General features: G+C 39.3%; 1 protein-coding gene across 5 annotated transcripts in view; it reads right to left on the bottom strand.

Moving 5' to 3' along the window:
• HACE1 (HECT domain and ankyrin repeat containing E3 ubiquitin protein ligase 1) overlaps positions 1 to 21,355 on the bottom strand; it is an 80,740-nt gene that overhangs the window by 47,252 nt on the left and 12,133 nt on the right. For all 5 annotated transcript variants that reach the window (XM_072141891.1, XM_072141887.1, XM_072141890.1 and 2 more), the window contains exons 3-9: positions 20,229 to 20,318; positions 17,137 to 17,241; positions 15,250 to 15,325; positions 7,620 to 7,751; positions 5,817 to 5,899; positions 1,535 to 1,631; positions 377 to 478 (exon numbers count right to left, since the gene is read on the bottom strand). In XM_072141891.1, coding sequence (XP_071997992.1) covers positions 377 to 478; positions 1,535 to 1,631; positions 5,817 to 5,899; positions 7,620 to 7,751; positions 15,250 to 15,325; positions 17,137 to 17,241; positions 20,229 to 20,318 — 685 coding nt within the window. The remainder of the gene's footprint in view (positions 1 to 376; positions 479 to 1,534; positions 1,632 to 5,816; positions 5,900 to 7,619; positions 7,752 to 15,249; positions 15,326 to 17,136; positions 17,242 to 20,228; positions 20,319 to 21,355) is intronic.

The raw sequence follows: 21,355 nt of genomic DNA, 5'->3' as shown, positions 1-21,355 counted from the left end.
GTGTGATAAAGGGTTATACCCAAACCACTGAATAATTCTTGGGGCAAAGAAATCAGTTAAACATAAAGCAGATAACATTTTACAAAGTGTTATTTCATTTTTCTGTCTCTGCTGGATATCGTAGGGTACAATCTACTCGAGAGTAGTCTTAATCTAGTATTCATAAGAGTCAGGGAGAAGATCTAATACATACAGAATATATGTCATATGTGCCCATCTTTTACACTTATATAATAAAACATTAAACCTTTTTTGTTATAAACTGTCACATCATTTAGTAATTTCACATTTAGGTAAAAAGCTAATGTATGAAGTGTATCATATAGCTTGAGAAGTGAAACGATTAGAAGCTATAAAAACATCCCTGTAATCCTACCATATTTTCACGAAGATCTTCATTCTGTGTCATCTGAATTAACGTCTGAAAAAGTCTTGGATGATGTTGTATGAGGATGTCACATGTTTCTCCATAACCACCCTATCAAAAAATAAATAAATAAATAAAATACACAAAAATTTTAATTTGTACAGGTTCCTGAATTCAGGACATACACCCACTGAATGAGAGTAAAGAGAAAGGGTATTGGCATTTTTTAGCCTCCATAATAACCAAATAAGTGAATACTGTGTAAAGAATTCAGGAGATCGTCATAGCACATAGTGGTCTTGTCAGGACGAACTAACAACCAAACAAAATACAAAAAAAAAATATATATATATATAGCGTAGTTTTGATCCCTACCCTGACAACATAATAGTAAATGCTCTATTGCTAGGTATGGCATGAGATATATACACACACACACACACACATATGTATTGCTTATTTGTAGTAAAAAAAAAACAAAAATGTCTGAAAGAAAAGAGCCACAATCTTTAGCTGGTTCAAATGTATGTAAAATCATACACACATGAAGGAATACTAGAGATGATGACATTTTTGTATCCATCAGCTACATTCATTTGCCATTTGTAATGCATTTTTTTTTATAGAACTTACTTGCCAATAAGAATTTGGAAAGGGATACAGCAAAATCTTGCTACTGACCATTTTCTCTGATGCACATCTTCTCTGAATGGCCTGGTACTGTAATCCACTGCGTGTGGAGGGTAGAGCCATTGAGATTGGATGTAATAAAAGCTGCATGGCGCCATTAGATATTTATGATCCATCTAACCAACTGGTTAGCAATATATCAGTAGGGTTCGGCATTGGGAATCACAGCTGATCAACTGGTTCTGGTAAACAGAAGTACAGCTCTGCTCTCTATAGTGGTTGGATTCAGAAAATGCAGCTCATCTCCTATAGTTCCCTAAGCTTGGCCGCAACACAGAGAAACAAGCTTTCCAGTTATGTGTTTGTGAACACAGGGTCCGAGCGTCTGACCCCCACCAATCTGAAACCGATGGGAACATATGGCTAGTTCATAATATCTTAAAGGTGAAAGACCCTTTTAATAAAAGGTCCCTCAATCATAATGGAATAATAATGAAAAAAAAAGTACACAAAGCAAATCCTACTGAAAATACATACCTGTACGCAAAGATCCAGAGGAGTAACGCCATTCCTATCTGGCAGGTACTTTGCTCCACGCAGTAATAATATCTGTGCTGTATCTCTTTGTCCATGGCTGCAGGAAACAAAGAAATAATTTGTGCTACAAACCGTGCATGTGATGCAATGTTAATTCTCATCTAACCAGAAGACATGTGAACATAAAATCTCAATTCATCTCTGATTATTTCCCTCTTTTACAAACTACTGCTGGAGGGGAAATTAATTTTATGTTGTTATCTTATCTTCCACAAGAAAAAAGGAAATATCCTTTCACTGAACAGCAGATGTTAAAGACAGACAATATACTAATCCAACACAATGTTTTACGAACATACTAAAATTGTATAGAAATAGATACTGTGTGGTTGTAAAGGAGGAGCTAATTTTAGCAAATCTATCCTGAAAGATACATTATCATTGTCCATTAGAAATAAATCATTTTCTGGAATAGACTATAAGGATGGTTGTATAGACATAATGGGTGACATCTCAACATTAAATTGTGACATACCATTTTTGTTGTATGCATTAAAGAGAACCCGTCATGCAAAATAACCCCCTAAACTAAATATATTTTCATAAACTGCCATTAGAGAGCATTGCCTCTATCCCTTCATTGTCCCTCTACATGCCTGTAAACCTAAGCAATGAGGTCCTAAAGCTGTATGCAAATGACCTGTGAAATGTCCAATGAAGCATTAGCATATTCAAGCAGTCAACTCTATTCATGAGTGGGAGGCACAGCCACACCCCCAGTGCTTGACTGAAAGCCTGTATAATGATGTGAGGCTGTATAATGATGTGAGGCTGTATAATGATGTGCTTCCTGGTGCTGGTGGCCATGCCCCCTGCAGCCTGTGTGTGCATGTGTGTGTGTGTATAGGAGAGATACAGCAGCTCCAGGCAGCCATGTTACAGCAGAACATGTCAGATTCATGTGTAGCTGATGTCTGTGTCTCACACATGTGTATTAGGAGGATGCAGCATGTCAGCAGATGCAGCAAACACACTAGCCATGCTTTACTATACATTACACACAGACATGAGCAAGGGGAGGAGAGGGGAGGGGGAACAGGGGTGACATCACTGCCTCTGACCATGTGACCAGCCTCATTTACATGATAAAGAATAGATGATTTTACAATGAATAATGTATGAAATAACTAGATAAAGGCTGGGATGGGATCCTTGTGAGCTGCTCCAACAGGTAGTAGTGACAGGACAAGTGACACAGACCTGATGACAGGTGTCCTTTAATTAAACTTCTCTGATAAAATGTAATAAAAAGCCATAAAGAGATTGAATAATATTATGAATAATGGACATGTTATTTATGTTTTAATCAAATCACAAACATCAACCACATAGTTAACATATATAAATCAATGATTTAGTACACTGTATTTTTCAGGACCCAGTAGGGTATGAGAGTCAAAAAGACACAAAGACAAAAGAAAGAGAGATAAATTAACTCCTAATTTAATTCCTTAAATTATCTCAGGGCTCTGTATTATACTCCAGGAAACAAAGTGTACCAAGGTTTCCATATTGCATTTAAATCAAGATCTGTGATATTCTACCATACAATCTCTCATACATAGATTGTATGAGACGGCCGTGTGATGTTATATATACACACTATACGTACACCATACACTATGATGTCACGCAACCGCGACATTGCCGTGTCATAGTAAAACGCCCGAGTATAGATTTTTTTTTTTTTTTTCTTTTTCTTTTTGAAAGACTGATGGTGGATCTTCATATAGGGCCCAGGGCCTGTGGGTGTGGATGGGCATGAAGGGAAGCATGGCTGTCTGCTGGGTGTTCTAGCTATAGCCTGCACTCAATAAGACTAAGGTTATGAAGCATTTTTATAAAAAATTCCAGCAGAAGGGCGCACTGGCACTATCTATCGCATACAGAACAACATGAAACTGGCTGGTGAAAAACAGAAGAGAGGGTCCCAGCTATCCTGTACTAATAGGTGGTGCCCAGCTCAAAAATGTAGTCCAAATGTAACAAACCAAAATAGAAAAAAAAAAAAAAAGGAATCGGCACTCACCTAAATCTCAACCTAGTATCCTTTATTAAATGATGCAGCACATAGATAAAAGCAGAATGAGGTGGCGGGCCATTTTGTGCCAACAGCCGCATTCTGAAAACATTGACGTCACTGTGCCCCGACACACACAATATAAGCGCTGTCAGCGGCAGGTGTCGTCAAGGAAACCGGCAATAGGTTATATGAACAGAAACCTGATGATATGATAAATGTGAAATACATGTTAAAAGCAAAATAATCACACAGATCGATAAAAACAAAACATTAGATAACAATGGTATAAATAGAAACTAATTCAGACACATATTGGTACATAATTTCTTATTTAAATAGCAAAAGGAAACGGGGAGTTCATAGGGATACATTCATGTCGTTACAATCATTAAGACCTAGTTCGCCCATAGCATCAAATTTTACAATGTATTGGCTTTCTCGACGCAAAAGAGTGTTTGAACGATCTCCACCTTTAGTCTCAACTTTTTCAATACTGGAAAATTTTAATACTTCAGAATTCCCATTATGCGCACAGAGGACATGTTCAAGGAGTCTGGGGCACCCAATACCTGTAGTAATATTGTTTTCTCTGAAGTGTACTGATAGAGTGTGCATAGTTTTTCCAATATAAAATCTATTAAAAGGGAAAAACACAACATAAACCATGAACATGGATTTACAAGAAAAGACATGACCTGTTGAGAAAGCCCCCAAAATTAATCACTTTCAATTGCCCATTATATTTGTACTGATTGCAGAAACCACACATGAAGTTTCCTTTAGGGATCCCTTTTTCCAAACACGTATTTCGTACTCTATCAGTACCTTTCAGAGAACACAAGAGATTGATTATTATGAGTATTGTAGGCCCCAGACTCATTGAACATGTCCGCTGTGAGAATAAATAGGAATTCGGAGGTATTAAAATTTTACGGTATTGTAAAAGTTGAGACTAATCCTTTAGATGGAGATTGTTCACACACACTTTCGCGTCGAAAAAGCCGATACATTGTTAAATTTGTTGCTATGAGCGAACTGGGTCTTATGTATTCCTATGAATTGCCTATTTCCTTAAGCTATTTAAATAAGAAGAAATTATGTACCAAAATTTGTCCAAATTAGATTTTCAATTTATACCATTGTTATTATTTTGTTTTTAACATTTATTTCACATTGATAATAACATCGGGTTTCTGTTCATATAACCTATTGCTGGTTTCCTTGACGACACCAGCCTCCAACAACGCTTATATTGCTGCCGTTGGGGCACAGTGACGTCAATGGTTTGAGAAAGCGCCCATTGGCGCGAAACGGCCCGCCAACTTGCTGTGCTTTTAACTGTGTGCTGCATTATTTAATAAAGGATACCCATACGATTTTGGTTAGTGCCGCTTCATGTTTTTTCTATTTTGGATTGTTAGATATGGAGCAATTCTATGCCCAGTCGCACCTGGCATTGAACAGCTCTGCCAGCGAATTGCAGCCTGTTGGTGGATTTATTAGGAAGTCCAAGATAGGGGCATTTCAAATGGTGCCTGTTCCAGTCTCAAAAGTTACTCAACATGTATGTGACTTTGTAGGTCAATTTTTTATTGGTATATACAGGATATTTAACTAATAAAAGGAAACTCAAAAAAACACATTTCATACCCTACCTGAGGATTAGTGGGGTTAAAGATAGTGGAAAGTTGCCTTTAACTTTTCCAAAGTTGCTATGGAGTTAACCAGCGCTCTCCTACCTATTATCCTGCGCTCTCCTAACCGGTTAGTAAAGGATTCACCTATGAATCATAATCCTGGGGTGAATTCTGTTCTGCCTTTACATGCTATGGAGTTAACCAGCGCTCTCCTACCTATTATCCTGCGCTCTCCTAACCAATTAGTAAATGATTCATCCATGAATTGTAATCCTGGGGTGAGTTCTGTTCTGCCTTTACTGCTTTGGATTGTGGCAAGATAATTAAAACGTGAGACAGCAGTGCATTGGAGAGAACTGTCCAACTGATGCAGGTCCCACTTCTGGAGGCTGAATTTATCCAGCTTCCCAGTAACCGCCATGGAATATGAAATGCTGTCACTAGGAAGAAAAATTTGTTATTGAGAAAACAAGCCCTGACCCTGTTATGGATTTTTAAAGATGGGGAATGAAAAATGGAAATAAATATAAAGGATTATTATTATCTAAAGATCATGTCTTACCTGCATGCAAAATACAATGGAGTTGCTCCAGATACATTAGGTCGGTTAATATCCGCACCACTGTCCAGTAAACATAACACTGTCTGTTGTAGAGAAAAAGAAGAATATTTTACTACTATAACAACCAATAAAAATGGAAAAATGTTACATAATTGAAAAGTTAGAAAAAAGAAAAGAGTTTTATCATTTGACTTTGTATCAAGCCGAATTGATCCAGAGGAACCCAAAGCATGCAACCTCTCATCAAGGCAGAGATTAGAGGAAACAATAATTAGATTAATAATTCTCTTTATATTAGGTATTTTCTCTGGGACATATTACCTTAAATTATGAAATTGGAGCTGCCTTAAAGACAACCATAGAAAATAGACCCATTAGGTATAGGCTTCAAAATGAGTAGTTGTTAAACATCTGCCTCATATTAAGTCCGTTAATAATATCAGGTGTCAGAGTTATATAATACCTTGCCATTTTATATTATAAACTTCTTTAATATGACACACACATATGAATCCAACTCATTCTGCTGAAGCCCATAGGCTTATGACCCATTTTTTAAAATTTGTCTTAGGCTCCATGCACACATCCGCAGCAGTGGAGAGTGGAGTGAGCCGCAAGCTGCTAGAGAAGGATAGGATGAGCCGTGCCATGACCCGGGCAGGAGTAGGACCTGCCCTATCTTTTGCGGAGCACCCTACAGGCACCGACACAATGAGCCTGAAGTGTGCTCACTGCACCATGCCCGTGCAATGCATGTCTATGGCAGCCATGAGCGAGCTGTTGGTTTTCAGGCTAGCTCACGGCTGCCACCATGCAGGTGTGTGCATGAGGCCTTACTCCAGAAGAAGCACTTCTGATTTCCAGGCATTCTGTATGTAATATAAAAGGAAACTCTTTTTCAACATTAATAGTCAAAATCGTCACATCAACCTTTTTGCTGTGATGTCTGCCCAGATATCAGAAGTATTAGGCTCTATAAACACAAACCTCTTTAACCACTATTTGAACGTCTAGCACACATATAAATTACTTTCTATGGGCTCACGCTTGGCTGTGGTTTTCACAAATCTATGTACGAGCTGCAAAACTCTGAAGTAGGAGAGCTTAACTTCAGTGCAAAACTGTTCCCATTCATGACTTTATACAAATAATGTACATCTCTCTTCAAAGCAGATTATTTGGATGACGCCGCCACGCTGGGCCATGAAAGATACATTATCTGAAAGATGTTAACCTGCTTGACAACAGACTTTTAGTGGATCATTTGGTGAATTTCTGCTGACAGTTAAGTTAAAGTTAAGAGTAAGCAGTTGCAGAGACTGAGCATCATATTTCCCCATTCACATGACTGTTGTGAGGACGGACATACGTCCCAATAGATGGCTACGGCCACCTGCCTCATGGCACTGGCCTGGCTAGACGGCACAATATCACACAGTACACAGCGGAAAAAATAAAGCATGCTGTATGGCTGCATTGGTCTGTTTCCTATGGAGAGGGGAGCAGAACTCTTCTCCTCTACGGCGAGCATACATTCGTCTGAATGTAGCCAAACTCTGGCTTTTAATATGTGCAATGCAAAAAGATTCCTGGGGACACTTGTTAGGACTCTTGTGAAGTCAGGGGACATGCAGAAGAAATGTTGGAAACAAGGTAAAGAATGGAGAGTGTTGTAGTGTGTTTTGCAGCTATTTCGGATCCTATAGTCACCAGTTATGACTAGTAGTATATGTATTTTGTTTTGTACTGTTACACATAATAACATTTAAAAATAGTGTTAAAAATATACCCATGCATGCATACCGTCTTGTGTCCATTCTGACAGGCTACGTGCAATGCGGTCTGTCCCATTGCATCTTCCACATCCACATTGCTGACATGTTGTACAAGGTCATGGAGGAGCTCTGTCCGTCCATTTACAGCCAGCCAATGGATCTATGAAAGAAAAGAAAGAATAAGGGGAAAAAAAAAGTATAAAGCCACCCAAAAAGTTCCCTCTGACAGTACCAGGAATGGGATTCTTGTGGAGGTTCTTCACACATTTTTCATGTAACAGACATTCCCTGGTTATCAGAATTCATTTTCCTCATTGAGGACAGGACACATGACGGACTAGCTCTACTGGCTTGGTGCTCTGAAGCTGAAATGTTATTTTTTATTTTTGCCACAATAACATTGGAGAATCTTAGACTTATCGAAAGGTCCTACCATTCCACAGTGATTTACTATGCAAAATTTGAAGTTGTACACAATCCCTTGCTGGAACATTGAGAGAGACACACACACAGACAGGGGCTGTGATACAGCTCTGCTACATCATAAACCAGTCTTTCAGAAAGGTGGATGCTAAGAAAGACTTGGCTATAGGTCTTGAAGATAAATCAATCTTGAAATCCTCTTCAGTGAGCCTCTCTCTCTAAAGAAGGAGACTGGGTTAGCAGTGTCAGTATCAGTGAGGAGGTGAGGTATACAGACTGTATAGTACAGCTCCCTGACTCCATGACATTGTCACCCCACAGAACTAGATGGGTCATAATGGGTCAGCTTAGAGAGGTCCAGCCCACACCCTGGGATTTTGCATTGAGCAGCAGAGGGAGAGATGGGATCTAAATCAGCAATAAAACTGAGTAAAATTGTAAAGTAAAAGGGTTAAAATGATCTTTATTGTGTTAACATCACTAGGGGAAAGAAATGTGAGAATTATCTTGTGGGAATATCCCCTTTAACAGTTAATATTTCCTGACACCTAACAAACAGATTCTCCTCTTTCATAGGAAAAATAAGTGAGTTTCTAAGTGCCACACAGATAAAGATATAGCCCTCTGAAGTGTGCCCCCTTACAGTTTCTTAGCCATCAGGCTGCAGAGAAAATTTGGACAATGCTGCACAAAGCAGCTGCTTGTACCTCACAGATAATGTATTGACTTTATAGGTCACTAAATTTTGATATGGGATAATATCCAAAACAATCTGAGAACACACATTAGCTGTCTGATTACCTTATATTTTGCAATTTTTTTTTTTTAACGAAAATTGAGCAATACAATGAACATTCAATCTTCTTCGCCACGTTTCTGAATAAAGTTTTTATTTCACACCATCCTCCATTATTTATACCCATGTTATGGTGTTCTTTATCAAATTCTTATGAACCACAAAGGGTTCCATTATTGTGCGGCTAATACAACAGAATCTAACAAAAACGTACCTACTGTCACGGCAGGGATTTATAACATGTTTTTACAAAACTGCCATAGGCAGGCTAGAGAGCCCATATCCAGACAGGAAAGCTCAAGAATAAAACATCACTTTTATTAAGTCAGCTAAAAATTAAGTACAAGGTAACCAAAAGAACATATGCTATTTGGTCCACATGGGGACTTGTATTTAAAAACACAGTGTAGTCTGCATCATAAATTGCGTCAGCTATGTTAGACATAATATTAGGACATAGGATAGGGTATGATGCATAACCAATAGGGACCAGTTAACTCAACCACCCTAGTGGCCTGATTGCCATCGGATCCACCTTATAGTGTAAGTAGTGTAGTACAGTTATAACCGTACTGAAAAACAGGTCAGATTGCTGAACGCCCTTAAGTTGCTGTGACGGTCAGCTCACTAAACTGTAGACACTGTACTGTCAGAGTCTATGATAGATGGTAAGCTGACCGGGCATGATTGTAGGACATGAAACAATATTTTATTTATTTATTGCTTGTGTAGGTCAATTATCACCACCGCACTGATGGTAGAAACAAATCAGAGACACTGTATAGTGTTAACCGGCTTCTATGATCAACTAGAAACCATGTATCCTTCCAGCCATATACTGCTGCCGCAGCTAACCACACTAAGGCTGCAAAGTAGGTCAGATTACTATGTTGCAGACATAGTTCAAGTGTGGTATGCCATGATAGCCATCTAGAATAGGGTGATGGTTGGCTGGGATTATTAGTGATGATTTATTTTTGAGCTTTCCTGTCCGGATATGGACATTCTGCAAATGTTTGGTGCTCTATGTGAATTTAATGTTCCCTATGCTGCATATTTTGGTGAACATACACATTTGGGGAATGTATTAACTTCTCACATCTTATTGTTTTTAGGAAAGTATATTTTCTTTATACAAGTATTCTGGATTTCTACACATTTTAGAGTAAATTTTGAATTTTCATATAATTTTTGCATTTTATTACGGTTTTCTGCAAAGTTGCATGAAGGTGGTAGTGTGTATGAACTAAAAAGTTATTTTTGTATATATGGTAGGCGGTGATTTCTGAAAATAAAAAGATTTTGACAGAATAGGAGCTTCTTACTTTATGTGTTATAAATTTGTGGATAGCAACCAAATATGTCATGGTTTTTGTTTAGCATTTTTGTGATCATAAATTCTTGTTGATGTTGTGAAATATATAAATGTGCTCACTTGGTGGTATTATTTTTAAATCCCTATTTGTGTGTAAACCTCCACTTTGATAAGAGTTTTATGTAAAAACTTTTGTCTTTATGGCATTTTCAATGCATTTTTGCTTAATAATTTGTCTTTGTCACAAAGGTACATGAGGGTGATGCAGGTTGTCAACTATTAATTAAGGCAAATGGAGGCTGGTTGTCTGCTTTCAAAAAATATACGTCTTAGGGGTGCCTTTACTTTTTAATCTCTTTATTTTCCAGCTTGTGACGGTCTTAAAAATTTGTAGCTGAAAAGCAGTTGTTTAGTTATTTCAGTTTTAGTGATATTTGATTACCGTATATACTCGAGTATAAGCCGACCCGAGTATAAGCCGAGACCCCCAATTTTTCCACCAAAAATGGGAAAAACTATTGACTCGAGTATAAGCCGACCCCCCCCCCAGTATATAGCCAACCAGCTCCCTATAGTATACAGCCAGCCCAGCCTGCCCCCAGCGGTATACAGCCTGCCCCCAGCATTAAAAAAAAAAAAAAAACTTATATACTCACCCTCCGGTGGCCCCGATGTGCAGCGCTGCTCCCCCGATGTCCGCGCCGCTTGTCTTCAGGCTTCCGCGCCAGTCTTCTTTCTTCTGCTGGGCGCCGCCATTGCTCTCTCCCGGCCGGCGCCTAGTATGACGGGCGCGGAAGCCTGAAGACAAGCGGCGCAGACATCGGGGGAGGAGCGCTGTACATCGGGGCCACCGGAGGCTGAGTATATACCGTAAGTTTATTATTTTTTAAGTATTTTTTACTCTTTATAGCTGGATATTGACTCGTGTATAAGCCGAGGGGACGTTTTTCAGCACATTTTTTTGCTTATACACGAGTATATACGGTACTTATTCATGTGAACATATGGTTATGAGGTATCTCTGAACTCATGTCCACCTATTACATTTAGGAGATGTGAAGGTAAATATTTTATGTTTGGAGCCATCAAAGTCAAATTTGTAAAATTTTACACTTTGAATCAAAATTGGATGAAGGCGCCTACAGGCAGTCCCCGGGTTACATACAAGATAGGGTCTGTAGGCTTGTTCTTAAGTTGAGTTTGTATGTAAGTCGGAACTGTATATTTTATCAGTGTAATCCCAAAAAGAACTTTTTTGGTCTCTGTGACAATTGGGTTTTAAAAATGTTGGGTTCTCATAAGAACCAGGATTAACAATAAAGCTTCATTACAGACACATTTGATAACTGTTACAGCTGTTTATTATAGCCCAAGGCTAAATTACAGTGAATTACCAATATCCAGAGGACCGTTTGTAACTAGGGGTCGTCTGTAAGTCGAGTGTTCTTAAGTAGGGGACTGTCTGTATTTGCAATTTTGAAAATGTGGCAAGTATCTGCTTTCAGAAAATATATAGTTTGTTGGGGTTTAGTATAATTTTTTTGTTGTGGTTTTATTTCTAAACATCAACATTTTAAAAATGGCGCTTGCCTACAAAGCGCCAAAATTTCCAGAAATGCCTGGCAGTAAAAGGGTTAAGAGCTCTGCACTTGGATATTAAAAAAAAGAGAAAAAAAGAAAGAAAGACAGCCCCCTATCCCCTCTGTATTAGCAGCCTCCATTTCCCCTGCACAGACTCCTCCAGCCACTCATTCCCCTTTTCACATCAGTTTTGGAGAGGAACACAGAGCCAACTCTGCCAAGTGACCCAATGATGTAATTGAAGGTCCTACACAGGTTTGTGCCAGTAGACTGGGTGTGAGAGAACGTTACAGAGGCTCTGTTCTCTGAGAGATCGAGCGTTTCACTTGATCTTTAGGACAGAGGTCAGGAGAGTCTGGCAGTGCTGCACCCTCCTGACTTCGGGGCATAAGATGGAGGCACTATTTAGCAAGATTTCTTTAGCGAAAAAGTGCATTTTGTAGTCAGAAAAATATGGTAATTACTAAAGAACTGCACTAGATTTATCTACCACCATTTCTAAATAAATCATTAACCCGCTTATGTAGAATGTCAACACAATTAAAAGGTTAGTGTGGTAAGCAATGCTGGCACACCCTGACTGTGAGGTCTACTACTACATCACTGAAAGTATATCTGGTGTCAAATGACTTGTAAATAGTCTCAGCTATGAATTGGCACAAAGTCCACCATTCTGCAGTTGTTACCCACACTAAACTATCTACCTTGAAGATCGAGATCTAAAACCTGAACACATGGGTTTTTATTACGAATATGTTTCATGAGTGAAAAAAAAAAAATCATTATGTGGCATACAAATTACATATACAATTATCAGTAACGGGTATATTAAAAAAACAAGGTAAAGTCAGTTACATCTGACATAGGCCACTATAAGAATTAAAATAAGCAGGGTTCATAGAGGAAATGAAAGGAGCTCAAAATTTCTCAAAGTGGCCCCTAGAGTTTGCAAGTATGTATTATTTATCTCCATTTTTAATTGAATGCATTAACCCCTACGGGACTCATCATCTTTTGGCCTTCAGGACGCGGCCCCATTCTTCAAATCTGGCCTGTGTCACTATAAGCTTTGGGACGCTATAAGATATCCAGGGGATTTTGAGATTGTTTTCTCGTGACACATTGTACTTCAAATTAGTTTAAAAATTTGGATGAAATCTTTTGCCAAACTAAATTTTGCCAAACTAAATTTGGCAAAAATTTGGAAAAATTCTTTATTTTCAACGTTCTAAATTCTCTACTTTTGATGCAGATAGTCATAGCTCCCAAATAAATTCATAACTTACATTTCCCAAATGTCTGCTTTATGTTGCCATGGTTTTTTAAGATTCCACATATTTTACTAGAATGTTATGAGGCTCAGAATTTAGGTATCATTTTTCACATTTTTTGTAAAATCACCAAAACCTGTATTTTGATGGACCTGCTCAACTTCTAATTGACACTGAGAGGCCTAAATAATATCAAGACTTGTAAATTACCCCATTGTGGAAACTACACACCTCAACGTATGAAAAACCACTTTTAAGAAGTGTGTTAACCCTTTACGTGTTTTATAGGGGTTAAAACAAAATGGAGGTGCAGTCTGCAAATTGTAATATTTTTTCACAATACACTCATTTTGGGTGGAAAATTAAACATTTACAATGGATTAAATGAATAAGGGCTCCACAAAGTTTGTTACCCAATCTCTCCCGAGTACACCGATACTCTATATGTGGTGGTAACCTGCTGTATGGGCGCACGGCCGGGCATAGAAGGGAAGGAGGCGCCATGCAGATTAGATTTGCTATGTCACATTGTAAAGGATATAATTTTTTTAATGTGGACCTATAGGGGCTTATTTCTTTTGCCACATGAGATGCACTTTTCTGGTACGTAATTTGGGGGAATCTATAGGCTAATTGGTGAGATTTTATTAACTCTTTGTTGGTGGAGGAAATGAAAATCATCACTTTTCAAGAAGATTTTTATGGGTTTTTTTTGGCCGTTTACCATACCATAAAATAGTATATTATTTTTATTCTATGGGTCGCCACGATCACAAAAAGACCTCATCTATATAGATTTTTTATTTTTTTCCCATTTTTACTGAATAAAAAGTAACTTAGCAAAAATGTTAATTTTAGCATCACTGTCTTTCATATGCATAACTTTTTTATTTTTCGCCTCACAAATCTGTTTAATGGTTTATTTTTTGCGAGAAGGATTGTTCTTTTTAGTGGTCTTATTTTAGAGTGCATAACATTTTTTAAATCACTTTTTAGAGCATTTTTTATAGGGTATTAATTGAAAATTATCTTTTTTCTGGAGCTTTTTTTTGGGGGTTTTTTTTTACGGGGTTCACTTTGCGGATCTAATAACGATTAAGTTTTTTTATGCAGATTGTTACGGACGCAGGGATACCAAATATGTGGGGGTTTTGTGCATTTTATTCAATTGTACTGAATAAAAACCAATTTGGAGAAAATCTTGTTCATTTTAGCATCACCATCTTTTCATATGCATAACTTTTTTATTTTTCCGCTGACAAATCTGGTTAGGGGCTTAATTTTTGCGAGAAGAGTTGTTCTTTTTAGTGGGCTTATTTTGGAGTGCATAACATTTTTTAAATGAGTACAGGCAGTCCCCGGGTTACATACAAGATAGGGTCTGTAGGTTTGTTCTTAAGTTGAATTTGTATGTAAGTCGGAACTGTATATTTTATCATTGTAATCCCAGCCAGAACTTTTTTGGTCTCTGTGACAATTGGATTTTAAAAATGTTGCGTTGTCATAAGAACCAGGATTCACAGTAAAGCTTCATTACAGACACATTTGATAACTGTTACAGCTGTTTATTGTAGCCTAGGAGTAAAGTACAATAAATTACCAATATCCAGAGGTCCGTTTGTAACTATGGGTCGTATGTAAGTCGAGTGTTCTTAAGTAGGGGACCGCCTGTATTAATTAAAAATGCCCTAGCAGGACGTTATAGAACGTCCCCGTGCGCTAATTCTCTAGCCCCGGGGACGTACTATAACGTCCTGGTGCGCCTAGGGGTTAAAGTAATAGTTAAAGGACATCACCACCAGGATGATGGATTGTAAACCAAGCACACCGACATAGTGGCGAGTGCCCCCTCTGCTTTTCTCTTAGCTTATGCCCAGGTTTTTAAAATTATGCAGATGAGCCCGAGAGGCTTTAGGCTCCATAAGTGCCTGGAGTCCCTCAGGCTCATTTGCATAATTTAAAGTCTTTTTTACTTCAAAACAAGGGCAGAGGAATCTTAAAGAGCAGTTCTTGAGGGGACACTGACCTGTATGTTAGTGTACTTGGTTTACAATCCTTAAATCCTGGTAGTAGATGTCCTTTAAATGAATTAAATGATTCCTTTACAAATATTTCCTCAATGCATTCCTAGATTCATGAATTGGGTTGTTAGTTCAATATATATGAAGAGTAAAGAGGAGTGTTGATGATGTTGAGACCATGTTGGAGACCGGAGTGCAATGCATTTGGAGCCAGACTACACTTAACAAGACCCTTCCCAATTTATACTTACAGCAGTCAGGCCCTCATTGTTGCAAATATTAACATCGGCATTATATTCTAGAAGTCTGCTCATACATTTCTTTTTCCTGTAATATAAGTTATATACAAACAGTTAACATCAAATACAATAAACACAGCTAAACAGCACTTCCATAAACTGTGAACTAAATGTAAGTAGCTTCACGTGGATGTGCTGCAATGCAACTTTTTACAAATAAAAGTTTCCCTATACATCCCCATAAATCAATTTTAGGTTATTTTCCCTGGCATCAGAGGGGACATGTCATGCTCGGGCGGCTCTTTCCAACTACTCCACCCAATGTCCCATGCCTCTTCTCAGAATTCAGCACTTAATGTCATGTGACCAAGGTGAAGTCATCCAAGGTCCTTTACACAGTTACATTTGCAAAGTCTACCCCATGTATGTATCTGATGACACAATGCCTCCACGGAGGATGGTGAGGAGTAGAAATCCATGGAGGCAAGCTGTAATTTCATATGATCAGATACATAAATGGGGTACACGTTGCAAATGTAACTCGGGACAGGACCTTTGATGATATCACGCCGCAATAAAGTGCCCAATGATGTGACAGAACTCTCTCTAAATCTTTTTGGAACAGCATTTTTACCCCTAAAGAAGTACCGGTAAACAAAGCTGTACATGTCTGCAGCACCCCAAGTAGTAGTTCCATACAGAAGCATGTCCTAGCAGTGACATATGTGAATAATGAACAAGGAGGCAGAGCAATGCAAGTAAAATTTAATATGCAGGGCCCAATTAATATCAGTGGACTCACCTCAGGTGAGTTGCATATAAGTTTACAAACAGATTTTTGTAACATTGTAGCCATGGAAAGGAACCATTTAAGGGCAATCATAGTTTTTTAATGAAATATTTATTTGGGTGGGTTATGGTGCACTTGTAGTGGCAGGTTTCTGATGGAAATACCGGGCACCAGCTCAGCGTGAGCTGGTGCAGGAGCTTATTTTTGTTAGTGTTTTAAATCGCGGTACCGCGGTTTAAAACACTTTTTAAACTTTATAGCCGGCGCAGGGAGGTACGCGCTCAGCGCTTACCATGCGAGCGGCTCTCCTATGTAGCCGCGCGCACGGTAAGCGCCGAGCGCGTACCTCCCTGCGCCGGCTATAAAGTTTAAAAAGTGTTTTAAAACGCGATACCGCGGTTTAAAACACTGACAAAAATAAGCTCCGGCACCAGCTCACCCTGAGCTGGTGCCCGGTCTTTCCATCAGAAACCTGCCACTACAAGTGGTAGGTTTCCTTTAAGCCTAAATCAGTGAGAGAGGGTAGGATGGAGATGACCACAAATTAGGCAAATTCTATTCTCTACTTTAAAGTAAATCTACCATTTGATTTCATGCATTATGAAGCAAACATACCTTGAGACTGCTGTAGCTGCACTGATGCAGGATCATATCTTGGTTAATCCCTGAGTGGTTTTGCGGATAAAACAGATATAACATTATGATAATGAAGCTCTGTCACTACTATGGCTCCTTCAGCACTGGCTTCAGCGCCTCTTCTAGCACAAGATTCTCCCTGCCAGACAGAATAAGCAATTGCTGCACCATCCCCCAGCTGCCTTGTATGCCTGATACAGCCCTGGTTGATTAGTCATGTCTTGACTAACCTCCATTTGTAATTACAAGCTCCCGTGTGTAATGTGTTTATGTCAGCCAACATGACCCAGCTTTCCCAAGATACTGAATGTTAATTGCTTTTTCAGAAAAATCACTCAGATCAGGGATTAACCAGAATATGCTTCTGCATCAGTGTAGCTACAGCATTCTCAAGGTATGTTTGCTTCATAATGCATCAAATCAAATGGTAGGTTTCCTTTAAATATTTATATGGAAGATTATCCTAAACATACCCATTTCGTGCAGCCAAATGAAGAGGTGTGCACCCCGAAATATCTTGATAGTTTGGATTGGCTCCTCTCTTCAGGAGTAGAACTAAGCACTCCACAGAACCACAACTGAAAAAACAACAACCAATTATTAGTCAAAAACCAAAAGTATAGTAAAGACAGATATATGAAAAATACCAAACTAGTAGGAAATGTAAATAACTAAAATACTACACATTACAATGTAAAAGGATGCTAGGCAGTTAATGACCTTCTGGTGGGCTCAAATCCTGTCCTAGAGGGCTGGCCGGTTAGGGAAAGTGAAATTCTCGGTAGTTCAAGTCATTTGGGCAAAAGATAATACAGGTTGGGCCTGTCCAGGGAAAGTAAAGCAAAAAACAAAAGGATATGGAGACTGGGAGAGTCTGTGTATGTGGAGACCAGAGGTCGCACTAACATTTTTCCATAAGGGTAATAATACTCCTCTCACCATTTTTGAGGAGTAATCTCAGCCGAGGAGGAGTATGAAATTTTCAGTAATACAAATATATAACTCCTAGTCGTATATAGTGTTAATAGACTTTTGTTCCATATGACTATGTTTTTACCCTGTACTGTCTTATTTTATTTGTATATGTTCCCTATGATTTGTAAAGCGCTACGGAATATTATGGCGCTATATAAATAAAGATTATTATTATTAAAGATGTCTATTTATAGAAGAAAATGTGTTACAGCCCCTGTTTTTGTAGCTTCTTGGGACAATTATAGTACTATTTGGGGCCGATGCCGGACCCAGACCACCAACCACCCACAGAGTTGCCCAAGGCTGACGCTGCGCCCCAGACCCCACCCACAGAGAGGGCCAGAGCTGACGCCCATCCCCCCCCCCCCCCCCAAGACCCCTGCACCCATAAAGTGGGCCAGAGCTGACGCTGGCCCCAGACCCCCACCACCACCCACAGAGTGGGCCAGGGCTGACGTTGAGCCCCAGACCCCTACCATCACCCACAGAGCGGGCCAGAGCTGACGCCGGCCCAAGAACCCACCACCCACAGAGAGGACCAGGGCTGAAGCTGGCCCCAGATCTCCCCCACCACCCAAAGAGCGGCCCTGCGCTGACACTGAGCCCCAGACCCCACCACAGAGAGCGCCAGAGCCGACGCCGGGCCAGGGCTGACGCTGGCCGCAGACTCACACCACCACCCACAGAGCGGGCCAGGGCTGACGCTGAGCCCCAGACCCCACCCACAGAGCGGGCCAGAGCTGACGCTGGCCACCCCCAGGACCCCCTCCCCCATAGACCTGGCTGATGCCTGACACCGCTAAACTTATTCAATTTTTTGGGGGGGGGGACTGGGAGCATAACGCTTTTTTTAAACTGTTTAATTTTTACTTTTACTGTCATTTTTTGGGTTTTTTTAATTCTTTTTTTTTTTTTTTTTTTTTTTTTTCCAAGGTCACATGTGTTCCCTGCTAAACTTATATATAGATCATGCATATAGCACCTTCCCTGCAGCCTCTCACTATATACAGGGGCTGCTCTGGCTACAAGATTGGTCTGTCACATAGACAGCCCAATCTTGTTCATAGCTCTGTGTGCACGGTCGCACACGGCCATGGGGGGGAGCTACTCACTGCTTCAGCCCGCGGCTGATGTAGAATGTCATGTGACCTGTGCTCTGGTCACATGACATTCCATCGGAGCCGCCAAATAGCTCGGCAGGAGAGGAGGGGGCAGCACTATATTGTGGGTGTTGCCGAGTGTTGCGGGCGTGAGCTGAGATCCTGGGCAGCAAGCGCCGGCAGATAACCACCAAGCGTATTTATACGGTTGGCGGTTTTTTAGAGGGGTAAATCAGCCTCTACAAGCGTTATAGACGCTTGTAGAGGCGTTATCGCGATCTCTGGTGGAGACATGCTACATCATCAATGCACTGCTCTTTGGATAAAGAATTACTTCAAGAGTTGAAGAAGACAGCCATTACACAAATTTTAGAACATGCGTAAGTTTTTGTTTATGTAACTAATTTTGTTATCTCGTTAATGGAACCTGGCAATATTTCATATCATAATCTAATGTATGGTGGCTTAGTGGTTAATATTACAGCCCTGCAGCGCTGGAGACCTGGGTTCATGACCCAGGGTCAACAGCTGCAAGGAATTTTCATGTTCTCTCCGTGTTTACGTGGGTTTCCTCCGGTTCCTCTGTTTTCCTCCCGCACCCCAAAACATACTGGTAGGTTGATTAGATTGTGAGCCCCATTGGGGACACGGACTGATTTGGTAAGCTCTGTGTAGTTCTACGTAATCTGTGTGCGCTATATAAAAAAAAGGAATTATTATTATGTATTGCCTCATTCCCATCAGATAAACTCACTTGAGTGTGGCGTCTTTGAACCTGGGGAAGGGTGAACGATTGACGCCTTTAATATTTTAAACATATTTTGGTTTATTAAAATTTTGCTTCAACAATGTAGTTGCTGATCAGTGCCGAGACCCCTGCAGATTGCAAAAACAAGGTCCATGGGACCCCTTGTCGCTCTGTCAGATTAATGAAGCAGACAGAGATCACCAACCATGGCGCTCAACAATTTCCGTAAGCTCCATAGAGATTGATGTAGCAGCACAGTCATGTGCGACTGTCTGCTCAATTTCTCTGATGGAGCGACATGGGGTCCTAAAAGGGACCGTGGATAGGACCTACCTTTCCTTCGTGGAAAAACCCCTTTAAAGTGAAAGTCATAAAATGCAAAGCTGTTCCAAAGATATTATCACTTAAAGATGAGTAGAACAGAATTGCTAAATTGACCAGGATATTCAGATACCAATGGCCCTTGGTCACAAAAGGGTTAATTTTTTTTTTTTTTTTTTAACCCGCTGATAATTGGAAAACCACCACACACACACAAAAAAAAAAAAAGATCATAAAAAGAAACACTCCAAAACAATAGCAATAAAAACTATTATGGTACTTTGGTAAAAACTTGAAACACAGCCCTATAGGTGAAAAATTTTAGAATAATGAGTCTTGAAATCTAATGTAGCAAATCAGGCTACAACCTGATGGCAACTTTAACTAAAAAAAATAATTAAGCATATAATAAATAACTCACTTGGCAGCAATGTGAAGTAAACTACGTTTTACTCTTCCAAAGGCATAGTTGACATCAAACTTGGAATTTGAAAGTAACTCCAGAACAGACCTGAAATTAAAGTAAAATTTTAGTAGTCAGCTGACTTATAAACAATGTATGTATAATGTATATATAATAGAAACATAAAATGTTACATTTTCTGGAAGCATTCCAAGAAAAATAAATATATACATGCATACACTCAGTGGGGCAATTTAATCATTAGGCAGAATATTACTCCTGTTTTCTGGAAGTTTTTGTGAATCTTTTGGTATATTTAATTTTGGAGGCTAAGAAAGCTTGATGAATGTGGCTTCATTTTCACTTATGGAAAAAAATTGTGCAACATTTTTACTAAATTGTGCAACTTTTTGAGTAACAAGTTGCAAAAAAAAATCTTAATGCATTGCTATGGACCACCTAGGGACTAGAGTAAATTTGGGCCAAAGTTTGTGAAAAAGTCACACTTCATATCTGTAGTCATTTGATGTATATTTTACAAAATTTACATTTTAAATTACACAATTAACTTTTAGGTTCTGTATAACAAAATTCTGCTCTGCAGTTTGTGGCGTTCACACCAAGATCTGCAGTATAAGTTAGCTTTGTGAACATATACAGTGTAGCCAAAGGTACTGGCACCCCTGCAATTCTGTCAGATAATCCTCATTTTCTTCCAGAAAATGATTGCAATCACAAATTCCTTGGTATTAATATCAATTTATTTTGCTTACAATGAAAAAACACAAGAGAGAATGAAAAAAAAAAAGTCAAATCATTGATCATGTTACACAAAACTCCAAAAATGGGCTGGACAAAAATATCGGCACCCTCTCAGTTTAATACTTGGTAACACAACCTTTAGACAAAATAATGGTGAACAACCGCTTCTGGTAACCATCAGTGAGTTTCTTACAATGCTCTGCTGGAATTTTAGACCATTCTTCTTTGGCAAACTGCTCCAGGTCCCTGAGATTGGAAGGTGCCTTCTACAAACTACCATTTTGTGATCTCTCCTCAGGGGTTCTATGGGATTCAGGTCTGGACTCTTTACTCTTGACCACTTTAGAAGTCTCCATGCTTTCTCTCAAACCATTTTCTAGTGC

The sequence above is a fragment of the Engystomops pustulosus genome, chromosome 3 (genome assembly GCF_040894005.1).
Source record: "Engystomops pustulosus chromosome 3, aEngPut4.maternal, whole genome shotgun sequence".
In the NCBI taxonomy this organism is placed as follows: Eukaryota; Metazoa; Chordata; class Amphibia; order Anura; family Leptodactylidae; genus Engystomops; species Engystomops pustulosus.
This window is presented reverse-complemented; position numbering and strand designations above follow the sequence as displayed.